This window comes from Dreissena polymorpha, chromosome 10 (genome assembly GCF_020536995.1).
Source record: "Dreissena polymorpha isolate Duluth1 chromosome 10, UMN_Dpol_1.0, whole genome shotgun sequence".
Classification (NCBI taxonomy): domain Eukaryota; kingdom Metazoa; phylum Mollusca; class Bivalvia; order Myida; family Dreissenidae; genus Dreissena; species Dreissena polymorpha.
Genome location: NC_068364.1, coordinates 33,635,594 through 33,661,200, shown reverse-complemented (window position 1 = coordinate 33,661,200; position 25,607 = coordinate 33,635,594). Strand labels below are relative to the sequence as shown.

The following is a 25,607-nucleotide window of genomic DNA, read 5'->3' as shown; positions in this document are numbered from 1 at the left end:
AAGGTTGTGCAGGACGTCTTCATTGCCATTTACACAGGGTGTTAAGTATTTTGATTCCTTTGATCATAATGCTTAAGCTGGCAAACGAAAGCCTGATTAATCCTTTGCATGCTGGGAAATTTGTTGTCTGCTAAAATGTCGTCTGCTGAATTTCATAAATTAGCATTTTCTTTGATTTTTTTCAAAGAATACTATCAGAATAGCAAACAGTTTGGATCCTGATGAGAGGCCACGTTCTGTGGCGTCTCATCTGGATCCAAACTGTTTGCAAAGGCCTTCCAAATTCGGTTCCTGCACTGAAAGAGTTAATACACAGCGTTTATTTCACAATCCAGGGCAAACCAGGTACTAAGCAAAGGGTAGGATTTTAATATGATAAGTATTTTGATCAAACTGCCAGATCAAAAGAGGCGTGAACAGTACGTACCACTGACGATCATCCTTCACGTTTTTCCCGTTGAAGGAGTAGATGGAGGCGCCGTGGTTGAAAGCCCCGCCCCCGCCATTAAGCATGTCATTCCAGGAGTTGAACAGCAACTCATCCTAGATAAGCATAGTGACATGAGTTAAACAGCAACTCATCCTTGAAAATCAAAGTGAGAGGAGTTAAACAGCAATTCATCCTAGATAATTATTGTGACAGGAACCATTCAACATGTCATTCAAGGAGTTGAACAGCAACTCATCCTAGAAATCACAGTGACATGAGTTAAACAGTAACTCATCCTTGAAAATCACAGTGACAGGAGTTAAACAGCAATTCATCCTAGATAATCATAGTGACAGGAGTTAAACAGCAACTCATCCTAGAAATCATAGTGACAGAAGTTAAACAGCAACTCATCCTAGAAATCATAGTGACAGGAGTTAAACAGCAATTCATCATTGCAAATCACAGTGACACGAGTTAAACAGTAATTCATCCTAGATAATTATTGTGACAGGAACCATTCAACATGTCATTCAAGGAGTTGAACAGCAACTCATCCTAGAAATCACAGTGACATGAGTTAAACAGTAACTCATCCTTGAAAATCACAGTGACAGGAGTTAAACAGCAATTCATCCTAGATAATCATAGTGACAGGAGTTAAACAGCAACTCATCCTAGAAATCATAGTGACAGAAGTTAAACAGCAACTCATCCTAGAAATCATAGTGACAGGAGTTAAACAGCAATTCATCATTGCAAATCACAGTGACACGAGTTAAACAGTAATTCATCCTAGATAATTATTGTGACAGGAACCATTCAACATGTCATTCAAGGAGTTGAACAGCAACTCATCCTAGAAATCACAGTGACATGAGTTAAACAGTAACTCATCCTTGAAAATCACAGTGACAGGAGTTAAACAGCAATTCATCCTAGATAATCATAGTGACAGGAGTTAAACAGCAACTCATCCTAGAAATCATAGTGACAGAAGTTAAACAGCAACTCATCCTAGAAATCATAGTGACAGGAGTTAAACAGCAATTCATCATTGCAAATCACAGTGACACAAGTTAAACAGTAATTCATCCTAGATACATGTAATCATAGTAACAAGAACAATTCAACATGTCATTCCACGAGTTAAACAGTAACTCATCCTTGAAAATCACAGTGACATGAGTTAAACGGCAATTCATCCTAGATAATCATAGTGACAAAAACCATTCAACATGTCATTCCACGAGTTGAACAGGAACTCATCCTTGAAAATCACAGTGACAGGAGTTAAACAGCAATTCATCCTAGATAATCAAAGTTACAAGAACCACTCAACATGTCATTCCATGAATTGAACAGTAACTCATCTTAGTAAAGCATAGTGAGAGGAGTTAAACAGCCTATCATCATAGATAATAATAGTGACAAAAACCATTCAACATGTCATTTCAAGAGTTGAACAGCAACTCATCCTAGAAATCACAATGACAGGAGTTAAACAGCAATTCATCCTAGATAATCAAAGTTACAAGAACCACTCAACATGTCATTCCATGAATTGAACAGTAACTCATCTTAGTAAAGCATAGTGAGAGGAGTTAAACAGCCTATCATCATAGATAATAATAGTGACAAAAACCATTCAACATGTCATTCCAAGAGTTGAACAGCAACTCATCCTAGAAATCACAATGACAGGAGTTAAACAGCAATTCATCCTAGATAATCATTGTATTAAGAACCATTCAACATGTCATTCAAGGAGTTGAACAGCAACTCATCCTAGAAAAGCGTAGTAACAAAAATGTTATGCCCTGTAATATAGATGCAATATCGATGTAATATAGGTGTAACATAGGTGAAATGTTATATTTACTTTAAGTTCAACTTATGGAGCTGGTTGGGGAGATGAACTATATGTTTCAATTTATTTTGAAAAATGTGTGTGTTTTGTAAAGTTCCAATTGGAAATTGTAGGAAGTCTTTAGGGGGAAATATGAGCCTTGTTCTGAGAAAACTGGGCTTAATGCATGTGCGTAAAGTGTCATCCCAGATTAGCCTGTGCAGTCCGCACAGGCTAATCAGGGATGACACTTTCCACTTTTATGGTATTTTTAGTTTCAAGGAAATACCTCCTTACCCAAAATCAAGTTTAGGCGGAAAGTGTCATCCCTGATTAGCCTGTGCGGACTGCACAGGCTAATCTGGGATGACACTTTACGCACATGCATTAAGCCCAGTTTTATCAGAACAAGACATATATAGTCTTTGTGATTGGGAATGGGGCCTAATTGCTGCCCCAAATTTGACCCCTTAACAGCAATGACAGATTATAATATTCTTACAATGACACCAAAGTAAATAATCAATTTCATATCATCAAACCTTTGAATTGACAATGGGAACACTTCGGTCCAGCTGATAGTACACAAGAGAGTCCAAATTCTGGTCAGACGAAGACAGGAACGCGCGGAAAGTTCCGTTCATCCCAGATTCGCGGGCCTCTCTATGGCACTGACTGTCCGCGCCCCGGATTCCACGCATGTGGCCGTTTTGGGGATTGTTCAGTGCAACAAGGTGAAGCTAAAAATAGATTTAATAAAATTTGGTGAAACTAGAAAAAGATTTAAGAAAAGCTAAAAAATTATGTTGTAAGTATTAATTTTGTATTGCAGAATAAACAATGATTTTGAGTTATGAACAAGGTGGATCCATTAAAGATGAAATAAATATGAATCCCATTTTCTGTAATTTTATATTGTCTTATAAACAACAAGTTGTGTACAAGTGGTGCTGAAATTTAGATCTAATATATATAATATATATATTATGTATTTACATGTTTATATTTTTATGATTTATTGTTGTTAATCATCATGTTTAAATGGGATAATACAAACATTTTAGCTCCCTTCTTTTCTTTATTTTTTTTTTATGGATTTTTCTCCGCAGACAATTAATTCACACTTTTTCAGGGTAATCTGCTTAACAAATAGTAAGTGAACATACTTGTTTAAAGAAATGACAACAGTTTATACCCTACGCAAATCAGTAGTACAGGGAGAATGGCCATATAATTGATTACATGACCATGCATGCACCACACGATTTCTGTGGCTGGGCCTTCAATCAAAACTATATGCTACATGTACTCAGATTTGAAGGGCAGCATTCTTACATCTGAGCAACCAGTACCACTTACATTTACAGATGAACAGAAATGATTTGAAATCAAAGTCTAACTAAAATATTTTCTATTCATCATGACAGAAATAAAAACCCTTAATACAATATGGACGTTGCTCTGGGTAAATTGGAGTTTGATGCATGTGAGTAAAGTTCATCCCAGATCAGCCGGAGCATTCCACGCAGGCTAAGCAGGGACCACAATTTCCCCATTTCTGTTATTTATTGTTTAAAAGAAGTCTCTTTGTAATGAAAATCCAGTCTAAGCAGAGAGTGTCGTCCCTGATAAGCCCTAGCGGACTGCTCAGGCAAATCAGGGATGACTATTCACACACATTCGTCAAGCCAAGTTTTACCAAAACGCAGATCATATAAAGTAATAAAAGCAATACATCTACTCTAAAAATGCAGTACCCTTGGTGATCCTGTAATTCTTCCATCAGACTGGTTTTCTGGTACTCGCGAAGGGGGCGTAGTAGTAGGAGGCTGAAATGTAAACCAGAATGTCAACTGAACAATTCAAAAATTCACATGTAAGGGAATTTTAAATTACCAACTCTTGCTTGTTTGCAATAAAGTATATGGGTTACTGGTTGAAATGCTTGGGTCAATTCTAACCTGATTATAGTTATGAAGGCTTGTCTTTTGTCATAAAAGAGCAACAAGATGCAGTCATTTTTGTTTGTCTTATTTGAATGTTTCACCGTTTTTCAACAGTTTTAAAGTCATGTCCAGGCGGTCAATCAACAACTCATTTTTTCTGGATTAGCTTGTTTATCAGTACTGAGTGAACATACGTAAAAAAAACACCTGCTTAACATTATACATGGTAGCACGTTACACGCTGTAACTTACAGTATGCCAGTGAAAGTCCAATGCACATGGGAAGTATCAAGCCAATCAGTCAATTCGTTGAAGAGTTATTGATCGGAAAACGATTTTCACGCTTATTCTTATAGTGACTTTTACCTTTGACCTAGTGACCCCAATTTTAATAGGGGTCATCTACTGTCCAACGCAGATGCACATTTGAAGTATCAAGCAAAATGGTCAATTTGTTGAGAAGTTATTGATCGGAAACAAAGTGGTCTACCGACAGACGAACAGACAGACAGACCAACATCCAGCAAAACAATATACCCCTTTTCTTCAAAGGGGGGGAGGGCGGGGGTCGGCAATGATGTCAAGTTGGAGCAATAATTCTGGAAATAACAGTTTGCTACATTTTAAGATGCACACATGTCAAAATGGTTTCCACAACAACAGACGTTCAAGATGCAACTGTAAAAGAAGTGACCGTACTACATTTTAACCCTTTGCATGCTGGGAAATTTGTCGTCTGCTAAAATGTCGTCTGCAGAATTTCTAAAATTAGCATTTTCTTCGATTTTTTTTCAAAGAATACTATCAGAATAGCAAACAGTTTGGATCCCAATGAGACGCCACGTTCTGTGGCGTCTCATCTGGATCTAAACTGTTTGCAAAGGCCTTTAAAATTCAGCTCCAGCGCTTTAAGGGTTAAAACACAATGCTATGTCAACAATTTGACTCAAAGACATAATCATCAAAGATCAGAGCATCTGTTTATGAAACGAATATTTACTCCAAAATAAATATTTCACAAATGAAATAAAATCTGTACTTAATGGTATAGCATTAAACTACGGTAGTAAATGTAACAAACCCAACTCCTACAAACTAAATACAAATGATGCAAAAAGTATTAGTCGCAAAAGCGGCAACTATGTTAAATGCTAGAAACAATATTAGTTCATTCAACCCATGTAAATATGATAAAAATACACGAGCAACGCTCTTGGAAAATGGAGCTTAATGCATGTGTGTTAAGTGTCATCCAAGATTCTTCTGCAAACCACACAGGCTTATCAGGGAGGACACATACCACTTTAATTGATTTTTGGTTTAAAGGAAGTCTCTTTTAAAGCAGAATTGAGTCTAAGTGGAAAGAGTTGCCCCTGATTAGCCTGTGCGGACTGCACATGCATTAAGCCCAGTTCCCCAGAATGTTGCTAATCATCATCCAGTGAAAGCCAGAAAAGCTTATCAGCTGTTTTTGCCTACATTCAAATTTGATAGCTTGGCTTCCAAGCGACTAAATGTGGTTGGTGCTTAAAGCCAAATGAGTGAGTAAATTAAAATCTGTATTATAATTTATAACTAACTACTATAATTAGTAATCCATACACAACTTTGTATTTAATAGGTACCAAACTGTTATCAACCAGTATCATAACTCATGAAACCTTTGCATTTGTATCTGCCAACTTTAAAATAATTAATAAACCTTCATTCCATAGTTGTTTTTGTTGATATTATTTACTTTTAAACACATATTTTTATAATCCATGCAAACTGCAAAAAAATCAAAACAACACAAAGAATTAATTTCAAAACAGTGTTTAAAAGAATTCATATAACTGCAAAGAACTTTGCATCTACAAAAGTAATATTACCGTGGTAGGAGGAGGTCTGAGCTGTAAGAGGACCAATGAAATTGAAGAGTTTCAGTATCAATGAAATTGAAGGGTTTCTGGCCAATGAAATTGAAGGGTTTCATACCAATGAAATTACAGGATTTCATGGCCAAGTACATTTGTATCTTATAAAACATGTTATGACATAATTGAGTTTCCATTACATTTCTATAAAAAAACATACATACATGAGAAATATTATCAAATTTATGACTTCAGTCTGATTAATATGTTAACATTAATGATAAATATGTTCACATTACGATTAATATGTTGTTTTTTTAATGATAATATGTTCACATGTATTATTAATGTATTCACATTAACAATTAATGTGTTCATATTTTCTATTAATATGTTCACATTTTCTATTAAAATGTTCGCATTTATGAATTAAATGTTCACATTTATTATTGAAATGTTCACATTTATGATTCATTTGTTAATATTCATGATTAAAATGTTAGCATTTATGATTAATATGTTCACATGTATTATATATATGTTCATATTTATTATTAATATTGTCCCATTTATGGTTTATGTTCAATTCCTTTTATTAACATGTTTGATTCCTATGATTAATATGTTCACTTCATATGATTAAGATGTTTAATTCCAATGATTAATATGTTCAATATGTTCAATTCCTATGATTAATATGTTCAATTCATGTGAATAATATGTTCAATTCATATTATTGATATGCTAGATCGATATGATTAATATGTTCAATTCATATGATTAATATGTTCAATTCCTGTGATTAATATGTTCAATTCATATGAATAATATGTTTAATTCCTGTGATTAATATGTTCAATTCATATGAATATGTTTAATTCCTACCTGTGATTTTTATGTTAAATTCATATGAATAATTTGTTCAATTTCTATAATAAATATGATAACTTGACTGGCTCCAGGCCCTAGTTTTTCCTCTTGTTTTTTTCTCAGCATGTGTTACTTTTTTACATCTTAAACAATTAGTAACTTTTTTCAGTGTTTATTTTTTTTTTCACAATTTTAACATGTATTACATCTGTTCCTATTTTTTAAACTTGTTAATAAACCATTGTACATGTATTACATTTGTTCATGCACAACAAGAGATCGGTGCTAAGGTGAACATTTCAATTGTTTGATGAGTTACCTTACTTTTTAAATTTGCATAACTTTAACATCTTGACATGATTTTGTTGTATTTGTACAAGTTTTTTTGAAAATCACCAGCAAATTGTATGTATGCTGCTGAAAACTTAATAGTTTTTACATAACACATAAACACTTAATGCTAATGCTAAGCATTTACTGCTTTTTGTAAGGAAATTTCCATAATTTGTTCATTTTGTATTGAACTAGAATTTGTCACACACACAAATTGTGAAGACTTAAAATCATTTTAAATCATTTAGTTTACAATGTTATAACTTAAAAGATAAAGCTATACTTTCAACCTCGTTCAGGGAAAACTGGGCTTAATGCATGTGTAAAAAGTCTCATTCCCAATTAGCCTGTATTTTCAGCACAGGCTAATCAAGGTTAACACTTAAAGGAAGTATTCTCTAAACAAAAATCTCGTCTAGACGGAAAGTATCATCCCTGATAAGCCTTTGGGGTAGATACTTAATTAAGCACATGCATTAAGCCCCGTTATCCTAGAATAAGTTTATCATTGTATCACTCTTATGAGAAACACAATCAACCGTTAAAAAATGCATTGCTAAGAAACGTATCTAAACAATTCTACAACAAAAAATATAGCATTTAACATGTGGAAATAAAGAGACATTTATGCATAAAAATGAAGCATCAAAGAAATGATAACAAATTATGCGATATTAGAACAAAAACAAGAACGGACACAGACTTTGATTTAAGAACATTATATTACCAAGGTTGGTGGAACAATGACCTGGAATGCAAAACATTTTAAAGAAATGTCATCATGTAATAAAATGTATATACAGAATTGAAAAAAATTGTCTCAGATTTGCAAATTTTCTTTTTCGTAATGATATTTGCTAGGAAACAGTAAAACTGAACATTTAAGACTTTTACTCCATGGCTCAGGGGCTCAAGTCCAGTTAAGGATTACTTTTTTTCTTTCTTTTTGTTTTTCCTTCTATTTTATTCTTGATTTTTACTGGAGCTGTTTAAAATTGTCAAATGTAAAGCATTTAATAAAATACTTCAATACGTGCCAAATATGCAAAGAGGTCTCTTTAAATTGAAAATGAAATGATTACCCATTTATACAACCTGTGAAGCTGGGTATATGCTGTATGATTAACAAATATTTCAAAGCTGGTGTGCAATACCAAGCAAGACATATAGGCAATTGATACATTATAATAATGCATAAATGACTGTAAGAGACTTAAAATCACAGTGCTTAAATTTAGAATATCAGCAACACATTATTCTTTTTTTATCTCCAAAATTTAAATAATTCCACACAACATGTGGTAGATTAAGAACAAATAATAACCTCAAGGAGTCAAGTTTGTACATTAGAAGTAAGAAACAAAACAACTTAATTCTTGAGATCAATTGTTTAATAACTTTTTTTACAAATATGCAAGACTGAAGTATCTGCTTCACATTTCTATACAAGATACAATTGTTTCACACTCAACCCTCTACAGTGTCACCCAGTAAAAATAGTGTTTGGTTTACCCTTAACCACTTAGATACCAGTGCCTTCCCCAGGCCATTTAAGCGCCCCTTGCCGGGGCGCTTGAATTTCGAAATCAGAGTCCCCGGGGCGCTTGAAATTTTCCGATTAGTGTATTCTTCAGTAAAAGAAAGTGGAGATTGTCCAAAAAAATCAAGGTTTCCCTATCAGTGTATCAATATTCAGAGCACTCGGTACCTACTTTCACAAGTAATCGCCATAAACACCACATGGGGTAATGGATAATCCACTGATAAGAGAATAGCATGACGCGCGTATCGATTATTCTATCATAACAAGGTCATTTAAATGCTGACAAGGATGTATCTGGTAACTTTCCAGTCGTCAAACTGTGAAGTTCATCGTCCAATCGGTTACGCGAATGCTTATGGGGGCGGGGTTAACTATCGACCATTATTTTTGATTGACGTCGGGCATGAATAAGAGTTTATCGCAGCTTGATTAGCAAATAGTTGTACCATTTGAGTAATATAAAACCGGTAATTAGTACAGTGCACAACATTAAAGACGGTTTCGGGCATCATCATCACACCTTTTTACTGTAAACAAGTGTTACCTATGACTCATAATTAATACGAGAAATTAATTGCAAGTGGTAAACAATTAATTATTATAGCGGTTACAATTATGTAATAACAATTTATTTAATTCAAGAACATGTATATTTCAACATGTCCATTTGTAGAACTGATTCACCTCGTTTTTTTGACATTTATTCGACACGTAATGCGCTTTAACAAATTTTCGTTGAATTAATTACGCACACTTGTAAATGTTTCGTCCGATAATCGATAGTTAGAAGACTGATGATGGCAACCGGCCGTGATCCTCGTGGACAACGTGAATTTCATGCATAATTCCGTCAAAACATTTATTCGACTCGTAAAGTGTGTAAACAAATTATCGTTGAATTTATAACGCAACGGTTAATATTTGTTGAAATCTCAAATGGGAATAATTAAATTTGTAATCCGAAACCCATTACCGTAAGTCGATGTTAACGCGTTTTTAATCCGAAACACACTTCCGAATGTAAATGTTACCGCAACGTTAAATATTTTTGCTTCAAATAAGCAGTGCAAATTTATTTTGTGTCGAATCTTTTTCTCAATTAAAAAGAGCGCGAAAATTATGCAGCATGTACAACGTCGCGTCTATTGCATACAAATGACGTGTATTGAGCGTTTTAACAAGCACACAACAGGTCAGGGGATTGACGCATATTCAGAGGCAATATTTCATCAAATCTATAAATAGTCACTTAAAAAATGGCAAGGTTTGTGTTAAAGAAATAACTGAAAGCTTTTATCGTAAATATTTACCAGAAAGAGATTGATAAAAACGGAATAAACGGGATTATCGGGTAATAAATAGAAACTTGAAAAATAGTAAGCATACAGTAATAGAGTCGGGTTGAAACGGATGTATTGGGGAATCGTTCGAGTCGGGATTTTACTATTTGTGCGGAAAAGTTTTAAAACAATTAAACAATAAAAAAAAAAATTTTTAAATGACTGGGGGATTTTTTTGAAGAGTCATAGTGCACCAAATGACGTCTTTTGACGCTGTTTTTCTTTGAGTTATAACGCACCACAGAACGTGAATTGACACGTTAAATTAAAAAAAAATCAACTTCGGCAGGGGACACCCCTCCCGAACCCACCCCCGGGGCGCCTGAACAAATTCCTGGGGAAGGCACTGGATACGTATTTTTATGCATGTTTTGTCCCTTAGAAAGTTTATTTTAATTAAAGACCTGTCTTAATATATTTAAGTTTTAAAGACTTCACTTCCAACCCTTAGATACTGATGAGCAGCAAACAGCATAAAACCTTAACAGACTGCGAGTTACTCGCAGGCTATTTTGGTTTTATGCTGTTGGCACATAGCCATTTTAACTTTGCTTCTGAGTGGGAAAGTGTTAAGTTAATTTTGTATATCACCATAAATAATGACAAAGATCCCAACTCCTATGGATAACATCGCTTGTCATTTGTAGCTTAAACTAAAATACTGTAAACTCTTTATTATTTGTGGGAAAATAATTTTCAATTAGTGGGTTTACTGATCCATACATTTAACCCAAAAATAGAGGAAAATTACTAACGAAAATTCCTCTTTTTTCCCCACAAAAATTAGAAATCCACGACTTAACGAGTCTAAAAATGAATTTAAAAAAAAACAACAACACGTAATTTATGCCAACAAATATAAATAATTTTACGGAATATTATTAAAGTTAAGATCTTTGTAGCACATCTTAATTAATGTCTTGTTTCGTAATGGCTTCTGAAGTCAATTATTTTTTATTACCATGAATTTTAAATGAAGCCAGACAATAATTAACCTTACCAAAAGCAGAAAAGAAGAATAAGAAAATAGTTGAGCAACTGTTTGAGGTTTGAAGACCGCAGCATAGCATTATAGAAATGAGCAGTCTTCTGTGAAAACTGGGTTAATGCATGTGCGTGTCCCAGATTAGCCTGTGCAGTGTGCACAAGGCTAAATCAGGAAAGACACTTTCCATCTAGACTGGGCTTTCGTGCAGAATAGACTTTCTATAAACGAAAAATTCCATAAAAAAAGAAAAAGTCTTCACTGATTAGCCTGTGCAGACTGCAAAGGCTAGTCTGTAACAGTACTGTAACACACATGCATTAAGCCCACTTTTTCCAGATCAAGACACAATTATTCTGAGAAAGTATTGATTGTAATCTTCAATTCCATAGTAAATGTTAAGTGCATGATTAAAACTTGAATTCCATAGTAAATACAAAGTTCATGGTTAAAACCTCAATTCCATAGTAAATATTAAGTGCATGATTAAAACTTGAATTCCATAGTAAATATAAAGTAAATGATTAAAACTTGAATTTCATAGAAAAAAGTGTAAGTATATGATTGACACTTTAATTTCATAGTAAATACAAAGTGTATGATTACAACTTGAATTTCATAGTAAATACAAAGTGCATGGTTAAAACTTCAATTCCATAGTAAATATAAAAGTGCATGGTTAAAACTGTGCTACAAAACTGAAAAAGCAGACCCCAAAATGCCATGCCCCTGCCGGATTATAACAACTACTGTGCCCCGCAATCTTTGAAAGGGGGCACAGCAGTATGTAGAGACATGTTCCAGTACATAATGTGCCAAAACAAATATAACCTTTCTAAATGGGAGGACATTGTCAGTGGTCTGAAAAAACATGGGTAAAAACATGATTTGTCAAGGAATGTTCAAGTTTAAGAGAATTGTATTATTATGATAGTAAAAACATAATTATACGATATGAAGACATGTTAAAAATTTAATACTTTTATGTCACAACTATACTATCATTTTTGTATTATATCATAAGACTTGAGTTGTAGAAATTAACTCCCCAAAGTAATAGCTCGATTGGTCATCGTCTGCTCGGGTAATACTTAAATGTACCCAGAGTACACTAAAGTATACTTACATGTATCCCAGGTACAGAAAATATACTGAAACGTACCCAGGAATACTTACGCTAAATTGGTCCTTGTCGGCTTTTTTTTTCAAATTAATTATGTTCATATTTATGAAAATAATGTGTAAAATGGCCTCTATATTACATTTTGAGGTTTTTTTGTTGTTTTTTTTTCAACAAGAATTTTGTTTTGCATTCCGTAGCGCTTTTTATGACATCGGATTTTAGGCCGGAATAAAAATCGGGTATGGTCTAAATTGGCCGGGTACGTGCTAGTATATTTTCCGTATCCAGGGTACATTTAAGTATACTTGAGAATACCCGAAGTACATTGTATGTAGTACCCAGGCCGACAATGACCAATAGAGAGACCGCTACTTGACACTAACCTAGTATTTGCAATATTGGCATTCCAATACTTTTGTTTTATTTGTATAATCCTACACATCTAGTCAATGCATACAATCTAACATGTCACACGCAAAAATGTATAGGACCTACCATTTGCTTGCAACAAAAATACTAGTTAATAGTGTCATTCATTCTAGAATAAGTTTACAATATAACTTTACAATACCACACTCCATCTAGTACTAAACATGAACTTTATCAAATTATATTTCACGCTGGTTTGATAAAAAATCAAATGCTTCTATTTATATGTAAGGAGTACACGAGTTACATGTTTATGGAGTCAAACAAAATCCCTAAATATGTGTTAAAATCAGATTTCTTAACTACTTCTGTGTGAATTGGTGTAAGTGAATTATTTGTGCGTGTTGATCATTTGAATTAAATTTAACGTAGAATACCGGTACGAAAAACATGTCTATATATAAATAGTAAGATAATGGCACAGGGAGGTAATTTAAGTTATAAATGGCAAGATTACAGCCAAGGGAAGTAACTTACCACTGGTGTTTCTGGCAGCAAGCGAATTAAGTCATTTCCAAGCTACAAAGTAGAATCATTAGGAATTAAAACAATTTGTATGCAACACATAACTGTAGTATTACATATCAAAAAGTAATCTTTGTTTTCAAATGCAAATTCTGACAAAGATTCAAGATTTGTCATGCTTTGACAAGAATTTGTGGTGTTGTAGTGGATACGGTGCCCGTCCAGCATCTGTGAGGTAAAGGTTTGATCCCCACCTTGGCAGCATTCTTTAGATCTCCCCAAAGACATCAAGAACAAGTTCTACCCACGACATTGACACATCTTTAGAACCAAGTGCGTAATCCCAATATATACAATACCCCTTCTTAAAAGATTACTCCATTTAGACAAAACTGCATTATTATTTTTTACAAAACAATTAAAACGGCTGATTGTGCTCAGAATAAATAATTCTTTCCAGCAAGTAAAATACATTTATCATAAGAAAAAAATTCTAGTCTGGGTTTATTTTCATCTGCCCCTTGCAGGTACACATTTTTACTAAAGGAAATAACTCTGAAATGCTCACCGTTATACTTCTCCAACCCTGGGAAACGCGTATATACACTTGTTCTGTGTTCAGTGCAAAGGCCAGCGTTCCAATTGGAATTTTGCGAGCTGCTCTCTGGAGCTCAGACTCGTCAGCAAACTGAACCGGGGTCTGAAATGAACCCAAAGACACACTGAACTGGGTCTTAGATAAACCCAAACTCAGTGCAATCTGATCTGGAGTCTGATATTAACCCAAAGACAAACTGATCTAGGGTCTGAGATAATGCCAAAGACAAATTGAACAGGTGTTTGAGAACAACCCAAAGATAGTACCTACAAACTAAACAGGGGTCTAGAAGGTCATAATACACTAAATAGTTTCCCTATATAATTCAATGTAAAAGCGACAACTTTGAGCGAAAATAAATGCAACATTTTGCACATAGAGACCCCCATAACCACACCTTTTCTTAAAGGCCATTCTAAGCGGAATCGATTTATGCAATAAAAAAGATATGTCATGTACAATGCAAGAAAGAACTTGACACAAATCAAAATAGACTGTTTTTGCAACTTTTTTTTCCGGCCGTTTCTTAGTGGAATGTAACCTTTTCTAGTGCAATGGTTTACTATAGTCTTCATGTGTATCATATTTCAGGGATTCAGTAGTGAACACCTATTCATGCCCTACCATTATCTCCGCAAGATAACACCCGAATAATGGTAAAAAGTGTAAAACATGCCTTCCTGTCAACTATGATATTTTTTTAGAGAGTACAGCCCTATATGAAGCGATCATTTAGTGTATTGTAACCTATAATGAGCTCCAAAACAGTCTGAACTCCAGTCTGAAAGGAACCCAAAGACAAACTGAACTTAAGTCTGAAATGAACACAAAGACAAACTGAACTGGGGTCTGAAATGAACCCAATTATGACAAACTGAACTGGGAGTCTGAAATGAACCCAAAGACACTAAAAACTTATGAAATTAATCCAAAGACAGTAAAAACAAAAGTAAGGTCTGAACTGAGCCAAAAGAGAGTACAAATTTAACTGGAGTATGAAATAAATCCAAAGACAAACTTAACTAGGGTCATTAATGAACTAAAATGACAAATTGAGCTGGGGTCTGAAATATGACCAGACACAGTACAAACTGAATGCATATATCAAAATACTTTAGCAGTAAATTAACGAGCCTTGCACTGACAAAATAGGCTTATTGAATGTTGCAAAGAATTGTTCAAGATTTGCCTGTGCAGTCAGGATGCTTAGGGACCACACATCTGGCTTTTATAGGAAATATTTTACAAACAAGCATTCAGTTTTGGTCGAAAGTGTCATCCCTGATAAGCCTGCGTGGGCTGCACAGGCTTATCAGGGACTACACTTCACACACATGCATTAAGCCTCACTTCACACACATGCATTAAGCCCAGTTTTGTCCACAGCAAGGCTAATCTGATTAAACTCATTTGCAAGATGACTATACTTAATTCTAACACGGCACGTGACTTGTTTTCTATAGACAAAGAAGGAAATCAAGTGTGGGTTATTCTGCAATAACTTATGGTTGGAGCTTAATGTTGCGAAAGTAGTTCGGAATAAATAAAGAAAATATTGCAGTAAAATGCACGTGCTAAAACCCGCTCTAAAAGAAATGTAATAAATGTAGCATGTATATAAGTGTAATGAAACAACTAATTGTATATTTGGTGATTATTGGCATAACCACGCCTACTAAGAATGTTATTTGTTAGGAAAAGTAATTCAGAAAACATTTATAGCATGTCAGCTTTTCAGAAGCATCAATAAACGTGACATCATTAAGTTTCTACGATTGTTGTTTTCAATGAAAGTGACGTCATTTGCAAAATATTTGTGAATGAAAACGACGTCATAATTATGTTTGTACAATTCAATGACGTCACTAAATAGTGAACTTTGTACTAAGAAGGGCGGATTTGAAAAATAGAGTTCACGTCCTAAAACTTGAACCAAATCAATTAGAATGGTGTTAGAATCGAAATAATATTTTTCTATGGTGGTTTGTTGTCGAATAACCCACAGTAAGTTGTAAAGATGCGTGTTATCAAATCACTCGTGCTTCGCACTCATGATTTAATTCCTACACATCTATACTCCTTACTGAGGGTTATTCGACAACAAACCATGATAGAAAAATATTATTTCTTAAATTGGAGTAAACTTAATCCATGGCTGGACTACTATACCAACATTGAATTAAACTTAACTCACGGCTAGAATACTATACCAACATTGAATTAAACTTAACTCACGGCTGGAATACTATACTAACATTGAATTAAATTTTACTCACGGCTGGACTACTATACCAACATTGAATTAAACTTAACTCACGGCTGGACTACTATACCAACATTGAATTAAACTTAACTCACGGCTGGAATACTATACTAACATTGAATTAAACTTTACCAGAGGCCGGACCAACACATCCCATACTTACAGCAGCTCCGTCACCTCCAGACCCAGATCCCGTTCCGGGCAGACCAGGTGCTCCGGGTGGCCCTGGTGGGCCCCGCAGTCCAGTCGCATCTCCAGGTGGTCCCGGTGGCCCCATGGGTCCTCTCTCTCCCACACCATCCCGACCTGGCAGACCGTTCTGACCCGGGTATCCAGGTGGACCCTGAGAGGTGAAAGGTTAAAGGTTGTTAAAGTTTTCTAACATTGAATATTGAATTGCATGAAATAAAAATGATCATAATCAAATGTTCTTATATAAAACAGTGAATTTCATCTCCTATTAATAAAATAAAGATCAATATAAAATATAAAACTGAAAGGTCAACATAAATTATACAACTTCAAGGTAATTATAAACAATACAACCGCAAGGTTTATATAAAACTTCAAGGTCAATATGAAATATACATCTTAAAGGTCAAAATAACATATCAAACTTCAAGCTCAATATAAACTTTTAAATTTCAAGATTAAATTATACTATTAAACTTCATGGTCAATAAAGAATATAAAACTTTAAGATCAATTAAACACGTTTTTGATTGACCACACAAACTTACCCTTTCTCCCTTAGGTCCCTCAGGCCCCACGATTTCCCTTCCACCGTCATCACTTTGGATTCCAGGCAATCCCGGAGGTCCCCTAGCACCTGCTTCTCCCTTAGATCCCTATGGGTCACAAGGGACAAAGGATAATGGGGATTAAGGTTAAATAGACCCATAGATGTTGTCTACAAGGGTCTAGAAGCTTCAATGGTCCATGATTACGTTGTAAATAGATCACAAAAGGTCCAGGTTTTTTTCTGTAGCAGCATGCTTATTTTCTGCTGACACTGATTCCATTACAAAAGGCAAGCGTCTTATAAACTTTTATTTTTGTAGTGTTCTGAGAAAACTGGGCATAATGCTTGTGCGAAAAGTGTCGTCCCAGATTAGCCTGTGCAGTCGGCACAGGCTAATCAGGGACAACACTTTCCGCCTATATTGGATTTTTGCTTAGAGACTTCATTTAAACAAAAAATGTCATAAAAGCGGTAAGTGCAGTCCCTGATTAGCCTGTGGGGACTGCACAGGCTAATCTGGGACGACACATAACGCATATGCATCATACCAAGTTTTCTCAAAACGCGTCTCAAGTTGTCAAAATTAACAAATACAATAGGTAAAACTGCATATAATTCATTGTTGATTTTTCTGTTTAATTTAAGATGGATGTTATTCCAACTGCATATACTACTTTGTTCACTGGCATTTGTATATTCCCTTCTCTTTTGAAAATGGTAAGTCCCCCAGGGCTATTTATGAAGCGGGTACATTATAAAAAATACTTACATCCCGTCCAGGTTTTCCATCATTACCAGGGTCTCCCTAGAAACAGAGTAAGTCATCTTTAGTCACATAGAAGATCCACAAATTTCACACAAACACATTCAAAAATGACAGAAAGAGGCTTTCCATGTAAGTCTCTTTTTTTTTACACAAAATGTTATGCAAATGTTACATAATTAATTCTGTAAATGATTTTACAGTATTTAATATGCTGTAAAATGATTTATTAAAATCAATTATCTATTGATTGGTGTATTAAAATCAATAATCTATTGATCCCAAAAAAAATCCACTATCTCTTTCAGTGCGGGAACCGAATTTTGAAGGCCTTTGCAAACAGTTTGGATCCAGATGAGACGCCACAGAATGTGGCGTCTCATCTGGATCCAAACTGTTTGCTATTCTGATAGTATTCTTTGAAAAAAATCGAAGAAAATGCTAATTTTAGAAATTTAGCAGACGACATTTAAGCAGAAGACAAAATTCCCAGCATGCAAAGGGTTATGTATCTGCTTATGATTTACGATAGTTTTCAGCTTGATCTTTTTTTTTAAAACTTCCAACAACGAATCCAATAACTAATAATTTGAGGTGGCCAATGCATTGCAGGAATAGAGTCCGCCTAGCAACCAGGGGTGGTATTCAAGAAACATCTTAAGTCATTTCATAAATAATTTCCCTTAAGTTCAAAATTACAATGTTTTGTATTTCTTTACTAAATAAGTAAACAATTATAGAAAACAGATGTTTATTTAAATGGTTATCTTGATGCACTCTATTGCAATATGAAATGAAACACTTAAGAAAATTCCCCAATTTAAGGATAAGAATACAAGATGCTTCTGAAATACGACCCCAGGAGGTCACGGGTTTAATCCCCTCTCTGGTAGCGTTCTTTATCCTTCCCTCAAATATACCAAGTACTGTTTCTACACAATAAACAGACTCATAACCTTTTCAATAAGCCTTAGGCTTTTGATGCAATCAACCTTAAAATAAAAAGGTTTAAACATTTGTTGGTTAAAATTTATGATCTGTGGAAACTAATAAATAACTTTTATGTATCTGCAATTTTTAACAGTTGTTTTGAGCTTCATTCTTTTGTCTCACGCTTTTATCCAAGTCACCAATCATGACCTCCATACCTTATCTCCCTTGCCACCCGCGCCAGTAGCAGTCCCAGGCAATCCAGGTGCACCTGTTTGTCCAGGCTCTCCTTTCCGGCCCGGAGTTCCGACTCCAGGATCACCCTTACGACCTGCGAAGCCCCTGACCCCTCTTGGACCCTGAAATAGCATTTTTATCTCTCAAATAACATTTCTATCTCTAAAAAAAAACATTTTTAGCTCGCAAATACCATTTTCATCTCTAAAATAGCATTTTTATCTCTCAAATAAAATTTTTATCTTAAAAAAAGCATTTTTAGCTCTAAAATAACATTTTTGTCTCTAAAATAGCATTTTTATCTAAAAAAATAACATTTTTATCTCAAAAATAGCATTTTCATCTCCAAAATAACATGTTAATCTCTTTTTAAAGCATGTTTATCTTTAAAATCTAATAAGAGATGACACTTCCCTCTAAAACTGCATTTTATCTAACAAGAGACCTCCTTTAAAGACAACACCATAAAAACTGAAAGTGTCTGCACAGGTAAACCTGTGATGACACTTTTCGCACAAGATTTCTTCAGTGTGTAGTTTGTCTAATATCTTTGCCCTTTTTTCTTATTTTATTTCTTCTATGAAGAAGAACACACACACAAAACTAATAAAGGACCAGAAAGTTTCATTTTGATGTTTTGCAAAAGATAATGACAGCAAGGTAATATTTATTAGGTATGCAAACAATAATAACAGGTAAATCTGTTATTGTAACCGGTTATTTACCTCTTAACTGAACAACCTAAAAATGTTGGAGTATACTTTAAACAAGAGCCGTGTTTGTGAAACACAATACCTCCTAATTATATTCGACCTCTAACCTTGAAAATGACCTTAAACCTTGAAGGATGACCTTGACCTTTCACCGCTCAAAAAGTGCAGCTCCAGGAGATACAAACAATGACAGACACATACTTCGACAGACACATAAAATGACAGACACATAAAATGACAGACACATACAATGACAGACACATACTTCGACAGACACATACAATGACAGACACATACAATGACAGACACATACTTCGACAGACACATAAAATGACAGACACATACTATGTCAGACAGGCAAAAAACAATTTACCCCCAATCATTTGACTGAGGCATAAAAATGTCATATTGCTTGTACATGTTGTCTCTTTAAAAACTAAAGTCATTTTACACCACTTGAGTCGATTATATATAAACAGGTCATTATTTATCAATCTTACCGGGAATCCAGGGTAACCGATTTCGCCCTGTTTTCCCGTTGGTCCTATTGGTCCCTGTGGTCCCATAGGTCCCGGTTTTCCAGGCTCGCCCTGCAACAGGGAAACAACTCTTGTGTGAAATAAAGATTTAAATGGGAAACAACTGTTTTGTGAATATTGGATTTCAATATTAAACAACTCTTGAGTGAATTTAAGATTTAAATGGGAAACAACTCTTGTGTGAATTAAAGATTTACATGGGAAACAACTCTTGTGTGAATTAAATATTTCAATGGCAATAACTTGTGTGTGCATTAAAGGCTTAAATGGCAAACAACTCTTGTGTGAATTGAAGATTTAAATAAGAAACAAATTCAAGTTGAAAGAACTTGTGTGTGATATAAAGATTTAAATAAGAAACAAATGTTGTGTGAATTAAAGATTTAAATGGAAATAACCCTGCAAGCAAGGTGAACATGTCACCTTTTAAACAGCAAGCACTGCTTACAAAAAAATTATAATGATCTACATGGGTCGTGCTCTGAGAAAATGGGGTTTCATGCATGTGCATAAAGTGTTGTCCCAAATTAACTTGTGCAGTCCGCACAGGCTAATCAGCGACAACACTTTCTGCCTCAATTTGATTTTTGCTTAGAAGAGACTTCAAACAAAATATATCATACACACAGAAAATGTTTTCCCTTATTAGCTTGTGTGGACTGCACAGACTAATCTGTGACGACACTTGAAACAAATATATTAAACCCCCTTTTCACAGAGAGAGGCTTATATAATTTACAAGAAATCTTCAAGTTTTAGTGGCTTGTCCAGCAAAAAAGGTAAACAACTCTTGAGTGAATTAAAAATGTTAATGGGAAACAAAGCATGTGTGAATTGACGATTTAAAAGGGAAACAACTATAGAGTAAATTAAAGATTAAAAGGGAAACAACTCTTGAGTGATGTTAAGATTTCAATGGGAAACAACTCTTGTGTGAATTTAAGATTTAAAAGGGAGAAAACTCTTGAGTGAATTTAAAATTCAAATGGGAAACAACTCTTCTGTGAATTAAAGATTTAAATGGGAAACAAATCTTGTGTGAATTAAAGATTTAAATTGGAAACAACTTTTGAGTGAATTAAAAATGTTAATGTGAATAACTCTGTTTACATGACACCTTTTAAAACAATGGGCATCAAGTGTTACTTTACCAGATCAAAATATAAAATAAAAGTATTAAAAATATATAGTTTGTTAAAAACAAGCAACACAAAGATTCTTAAAATATGTGAAGATTACAATTGATTCACCTAAAACATTTTAGTCAAGTCTGGTGAAAATCAAATAAAAACTGTTTGAAATAAGAAAGCCCGGTTACCGTGACTACTGCCCCCCCAGAAACCAGATTTCCAGGACCCGCCGGTGGACCAGGGGGTCCCACGGGGCCAACAGGTCCCGTATCTCCCTTGTCTCCTTTAGGGCCCTGTAAAACAACAAAAACAACTTGCTATAGGATATTAAGCCTCTTTGACATTGAAAATAATCTTTTCACAACAACTGGCAAAACTTTATAAACAATCTTACAACAACAACTTGTGTAACATTAAAACCAATCTTTCAACAACAACTTGCATAACAAAAAACATCAACAACTTGCAATAGGATATAAAGCCTCCATTAAATTATTAAAGAACAATCTTATAAAAAAAGATTGTACTCAAACTTTCATTTTGTTTGATGTACAATGCGAGAAAATCTAAGAAACTTATGCCTCCACAACATTTAAAAACAATTTTAAACTAGAAATGTGCTAAAACTTTGACATTTTAACAAATATACATGTATAGTTACACTGCATGAAAATCCAAAAAAAAGTTTGAGCTTAAAATAAAAATCAAACAAAACATACAAATTCATTGAATTAATATCCCCCGCCAATTTGAAAATTTTGTGACATACATACTAATGGAATGATGGACAACCCCAATTCTATATCACACCACCTTTAGCAGGGGACAACACACCTATTTTTTTTAATTAACGACAATTAGAGAACAGTATTAAACAACATGACCTCTACTCACCATGACACCGTTGATGCCTGGTTCTCCGTCCGGTCCCGGTAAACCATCTTTACCCGGCTTACCAGGCATACCATCAACTCCGGGCAGCCCTCGTTCACCTTGAGGTCCCGTCAAACCATCAACTCCGGGCAGCCCTCTTTCACCTTTAGGTCCCGGCAACCCATCAACTCCAGGCAGCCCCTGTTCACCGGCAACACCACTTGATCCAGGATCACCTTTCTCGCCTTGTTCAATCAAGAGAAAAAATGAACGAAAACCAGCACAAAAACAAGTACAATGCTTTAAATCGATAACTTAACATAAATATATGTTAAAAAATTGCTTTCTGTTACCAAGCAGATAGTGTGAAAAAAATCCCATGGGAAAATGAAAAATACCATTGGAAAACAAAAAATCCCATGGGAAAATGGAAAATCCCATTAGAAAACAAAAAATCCCATGGAAAAATGAAAAATCCCATGGGAAAATGAAAAAAAAAACGCCTTAGAAGACCCACTTTGCTAATAAATTTCATAGCAAAATTGCCTTGTTCAATTATGAAAAAAAAGTGTATCTCACAAATAACATGTTGTTCTTAATGTATTGATACATGTTTTTTTATTTGTTGAATAGAAAGAAACATTTGCTTATTCTAGTTACAGATACGTTACATCCGAATCGAATTATTTTCTAAACCATAATTGTCTTTTATTTGCCCATGCTTAAGAAAATAGGATCTTCATGGCTGTAAAGATAAATTGATCTCACAATGAGCAACGTAACTTAGTGCTCGTTTGTTAAACTGTTAACACTCCTATGCATTCAAATAATGCTGTACCTAAATAAATATTTTCATTACAGTAATGTCAACTTGTAAAAATCTAACATTTAGCACGTCATTTAAATTTTTATTGTATATACCGGTAATGCAAAATGATAAGCTTGTAATGCTTAATTTGAATAAATATTCTGTTCTGTCTTGTTCACCTTTCTGTCCAGGCAATCCGGGCATACTGTTCATCTCACCACTTCCTTCCCCGTCGAAGATCAAATCACCTGCATTTCCGGACAAGTGCCCGGGTGGTCCTGGAGGGCCAGGGGGACCCGGTGGGCCGGACGGACCAGGTGCCCCGGTTGCTCCCACAATTGATGCTCCGGGTAATCCAGTTTCACCTTGATCACCTTTGGTTCCCTGTTAAAATGGAAGAATGGAATTTAAAACCTGCTACAACAATACAACATTGATAACCCTTTTTTAGCCCCTTTATACATGTAGAAAACAGTCACAAAATAATGACTCTATTTTGGGCACATTTTTTTAATTTTTGATTGCCACAAAATGATTACTAAATCAAGCTCAAATAAATTGGTTTAAACTAAGTGATACCTTCATTCCATGGTTGCCAGGTAACCCAGCGGCTCCTTGACTGCCTGGCAGACCGTCCATCCCTGGCGCGCCCCTCTCTCCTGGCTGGCCCGCAGACCCGGGCTCTCCAACATCTCCCTGGGGATAGTGAAACACAACTGTTTGATTCTCTTTCTGGAAGAACTGGGTTTAAAGCATGTGGGTTAAAAGTCCTCCCAGATTAGCCTGTTCATTATGAACAGATAAATCAGGGGAGAAACTTCAGGCTTTTATATAATTATTTGTTAAAAGAAATTATTGCATATATTTCTGTAATGAAGTTTACTGTTTTAGATTGCAGTCAAAAATTAAGGCTTTACATAATTCCTTAGATGATCTAAGTTTTTTCATTAAAATATAAAAATGTAAATGTGAAACCAAAAATCAAGGCTTTTTTATAATAACTTATGTAAACTCTATTGAAATATAAAAATGTATATGTGAAGCCAACAATTAAGGCTTTCCTAATTACTTACGAAACTCTATTAAAATAAGAACACGTAAATGTGAAAACAAAAATCACGGCTTTACATAATTACTTTATTGAAATATGAAAGCAGTCAAAGCCCGATTGCTAAAAATTTTAACAGCCATTCAAAGTACAAGTATGTTAACTTTGGACCTAAATAAAATTAATTTTAAAAGGAATTATATTATAATCAAAAGCCAACTCTTTCACCAAAAATGTTTACAATTAACACATATATTCAAGGGTAAACAAGTAAGTCACATAAATAACTTAATTCACAAAATTAATGGTTGTTAACTAAACTGGCCATTAAAACTTTTAGCAACCATGCCAAGAGGCAAGCTCATAACCTTTCAAAAAACATGAGGCATTTAATGAAATCAGGCTAAAATAAATAGTTTTAACCCTATACCACTCATATTCGTATTTTGATGCATTTTCAGTCCCTTAGAAAGTTAATTTTAATTTTAGGCCTTTCTTACTAGATTTAAGTTGTAAAGGCTTTTTTCCAACCCTTAGACATACGGATGAGCAGCAAACAGCATAAAACCTTAACAGCCTGCGAGTTGCTTGCAGGCTGTTCTGTTTTATGCTGTTTGCACACATCCCTTTTTACTTTGCTTCTGAATGGGAAAGGGTTAACTAAAATATTTGTAAAAAGTCAGTTGCGAATTCCTTACCCTTTCTCCCTTGAAGCCAAGTGGCCCAGGCAGCCCCTGCTCTCCCCTCTCTCCCCTAACCCCTGTTGGCCCCTGTGGGCCAGGCACACCCTTATCTCCTGCAGGTCCAGGCAAGCCTCGAGGACCCACTGGGCCTTCGGGTCCCATGGGACCAGCAACTGACCCGCCCGATACCTGTGAAAACAGTAAAACAAAATCATGAAAAGAACAATATGAGCCTCGTTCTGGAAAAATGGAGCTTAATGCATGTGTGTAACGTGCATATTTCTGCCTGGATTTTCGCTAATAATTGACTTCAATTAAATTCCATAAAAGCGGAAAGTGCAGTCTGCACATGCTTATATGGGAAAACACTTCAAGCCTAGTCTGAAATTTTGCTAATTAGAGACTTCAATTTAACCCTTTGCATGCTGGGTAATTTGTCTTCTGCTAAAATGTCGTCTGCTGAATTTATAAAATTAGCATTTTCTTTGATCTTTTTCAAAGAATACTATCAGAATAGCAAACAGTTTGGATCCAGATGAGACGCCACGTTCTGTGGCGTCTCATCTGGATCCAAACTGTTTGCAAAGGCCTTTAAAATTCAGCTCCAGCGCTTTAAGGGTTAATTTGGTAAAAGCGGAAAGTGTTGTTCCTGGTTAGCCTGTGCAGATTGGCAGACACTTTATGCACAAGCATTTAGCCCAGTTCCTGCTTGAGGCCTTGAGGGCCAGTCTGACCAACACCTGCCCCTCCAGATACCTGTGAAAGCAGTAGAAGCATCCTTTAATTGAATACTTATATCTTCAATAATAAGATACACATTTTCATACCTCAGAATTTTGATAAAGGGATCAAAATACCTTTTAAATACCACTATTATCTGAGCTCTGAAAACACCCGATTCAAATCTCTAGTATACCCTTTAAAACTGATGGTAGGGGATAAAATACTCTTTAACAAAAAACATCAGGGAGTTCAGTATCCTTAAGTGTAAAATTTGGGACCAATATCATGAAGTTACATTCTCATTTTTTACCTCAACTCAGAAGATGATAATTCGTCCTATTGGTGCAAAAAGGTACCATGTGCCTTCTAATTTCAATATTACCTTTTT

At 34.9% G+C, this 25,607-nt stretch overlaps 1 protein-coding gene across 4 annotated transcripts in view; it reads right to left on the bottom strand.

The window, feature by feature from the left end:
• The window catches only part of LOC127847194 (collagen alpha-1(I) chain-like), a 147,929-nt gene that overhangs the window by 7,792 nt on the left and 114,530 nt on the right, over nt 1-25,607 (bottom strand). Inside the window, exons 16-32 of one of the 4 annotated variants that reach the window (XM_052378920.1) lie at nt 24,512-24,685; nt 23,345-23,461; nt 22,945-23,149; nt 21,979-22,202; nt 21,273-21,377; nt 19,916-20,005; nt 18,684-18,824; nt 17,542-17,577; nt 16,771-16,878; nt 16,194-16,373; nt 13,738-13,869; nt 13,182-13,223; nt 11,984-12,013; nt 8,012-8,032; nt 4,037-4,108; nt 2,822-3,019; nt 428-543 (exon numbers count right to left, since the gene is read on the bottom strand). In XM_052378920.1, the coding sequence (XP_052234880.1) occupies nt 428-543; nt 2,822-3,019; nt 4,037-4,108; nt 8,012-8,032; nt 11,984-12,013; nt 13,182-13,223; nt 13,738-13,869; nt 16,194-16,373; nt 16,771-16,878; nt 17,542-17,577; nt 18,684-18,824; nt 19,916-20,005; nt 21,273-21,377; nt 21,979-22,202; nt 22,945-23,149; nt 23,345-23,461; nt 24,512-24,685 (1,991 nt within the window). The remainder of the gene's footprint in view (nt 1-427; nt 544-2,821; nt 3,020-4,036; nt 4,109-8,011; nt 8,033-11,983; nt 12,014-13,181; nt 13,224-13,737; nt 13,870-16,193; nt 16,374-16,770; nt 16,879-17,541; nt 17,578-18,683; nt 18,825-19,915; nt 20,006-21,272; nt 21,378-21,978; nt 22,203-22,944; nt 23,150-23,344; nt 23,462-24,511; nt 24,686-25,607) is intronic. The other 3 variants (XM_052378921.1, XM_052378922.1, XM_052378923.1) reach the window with 3 other exon arrangements.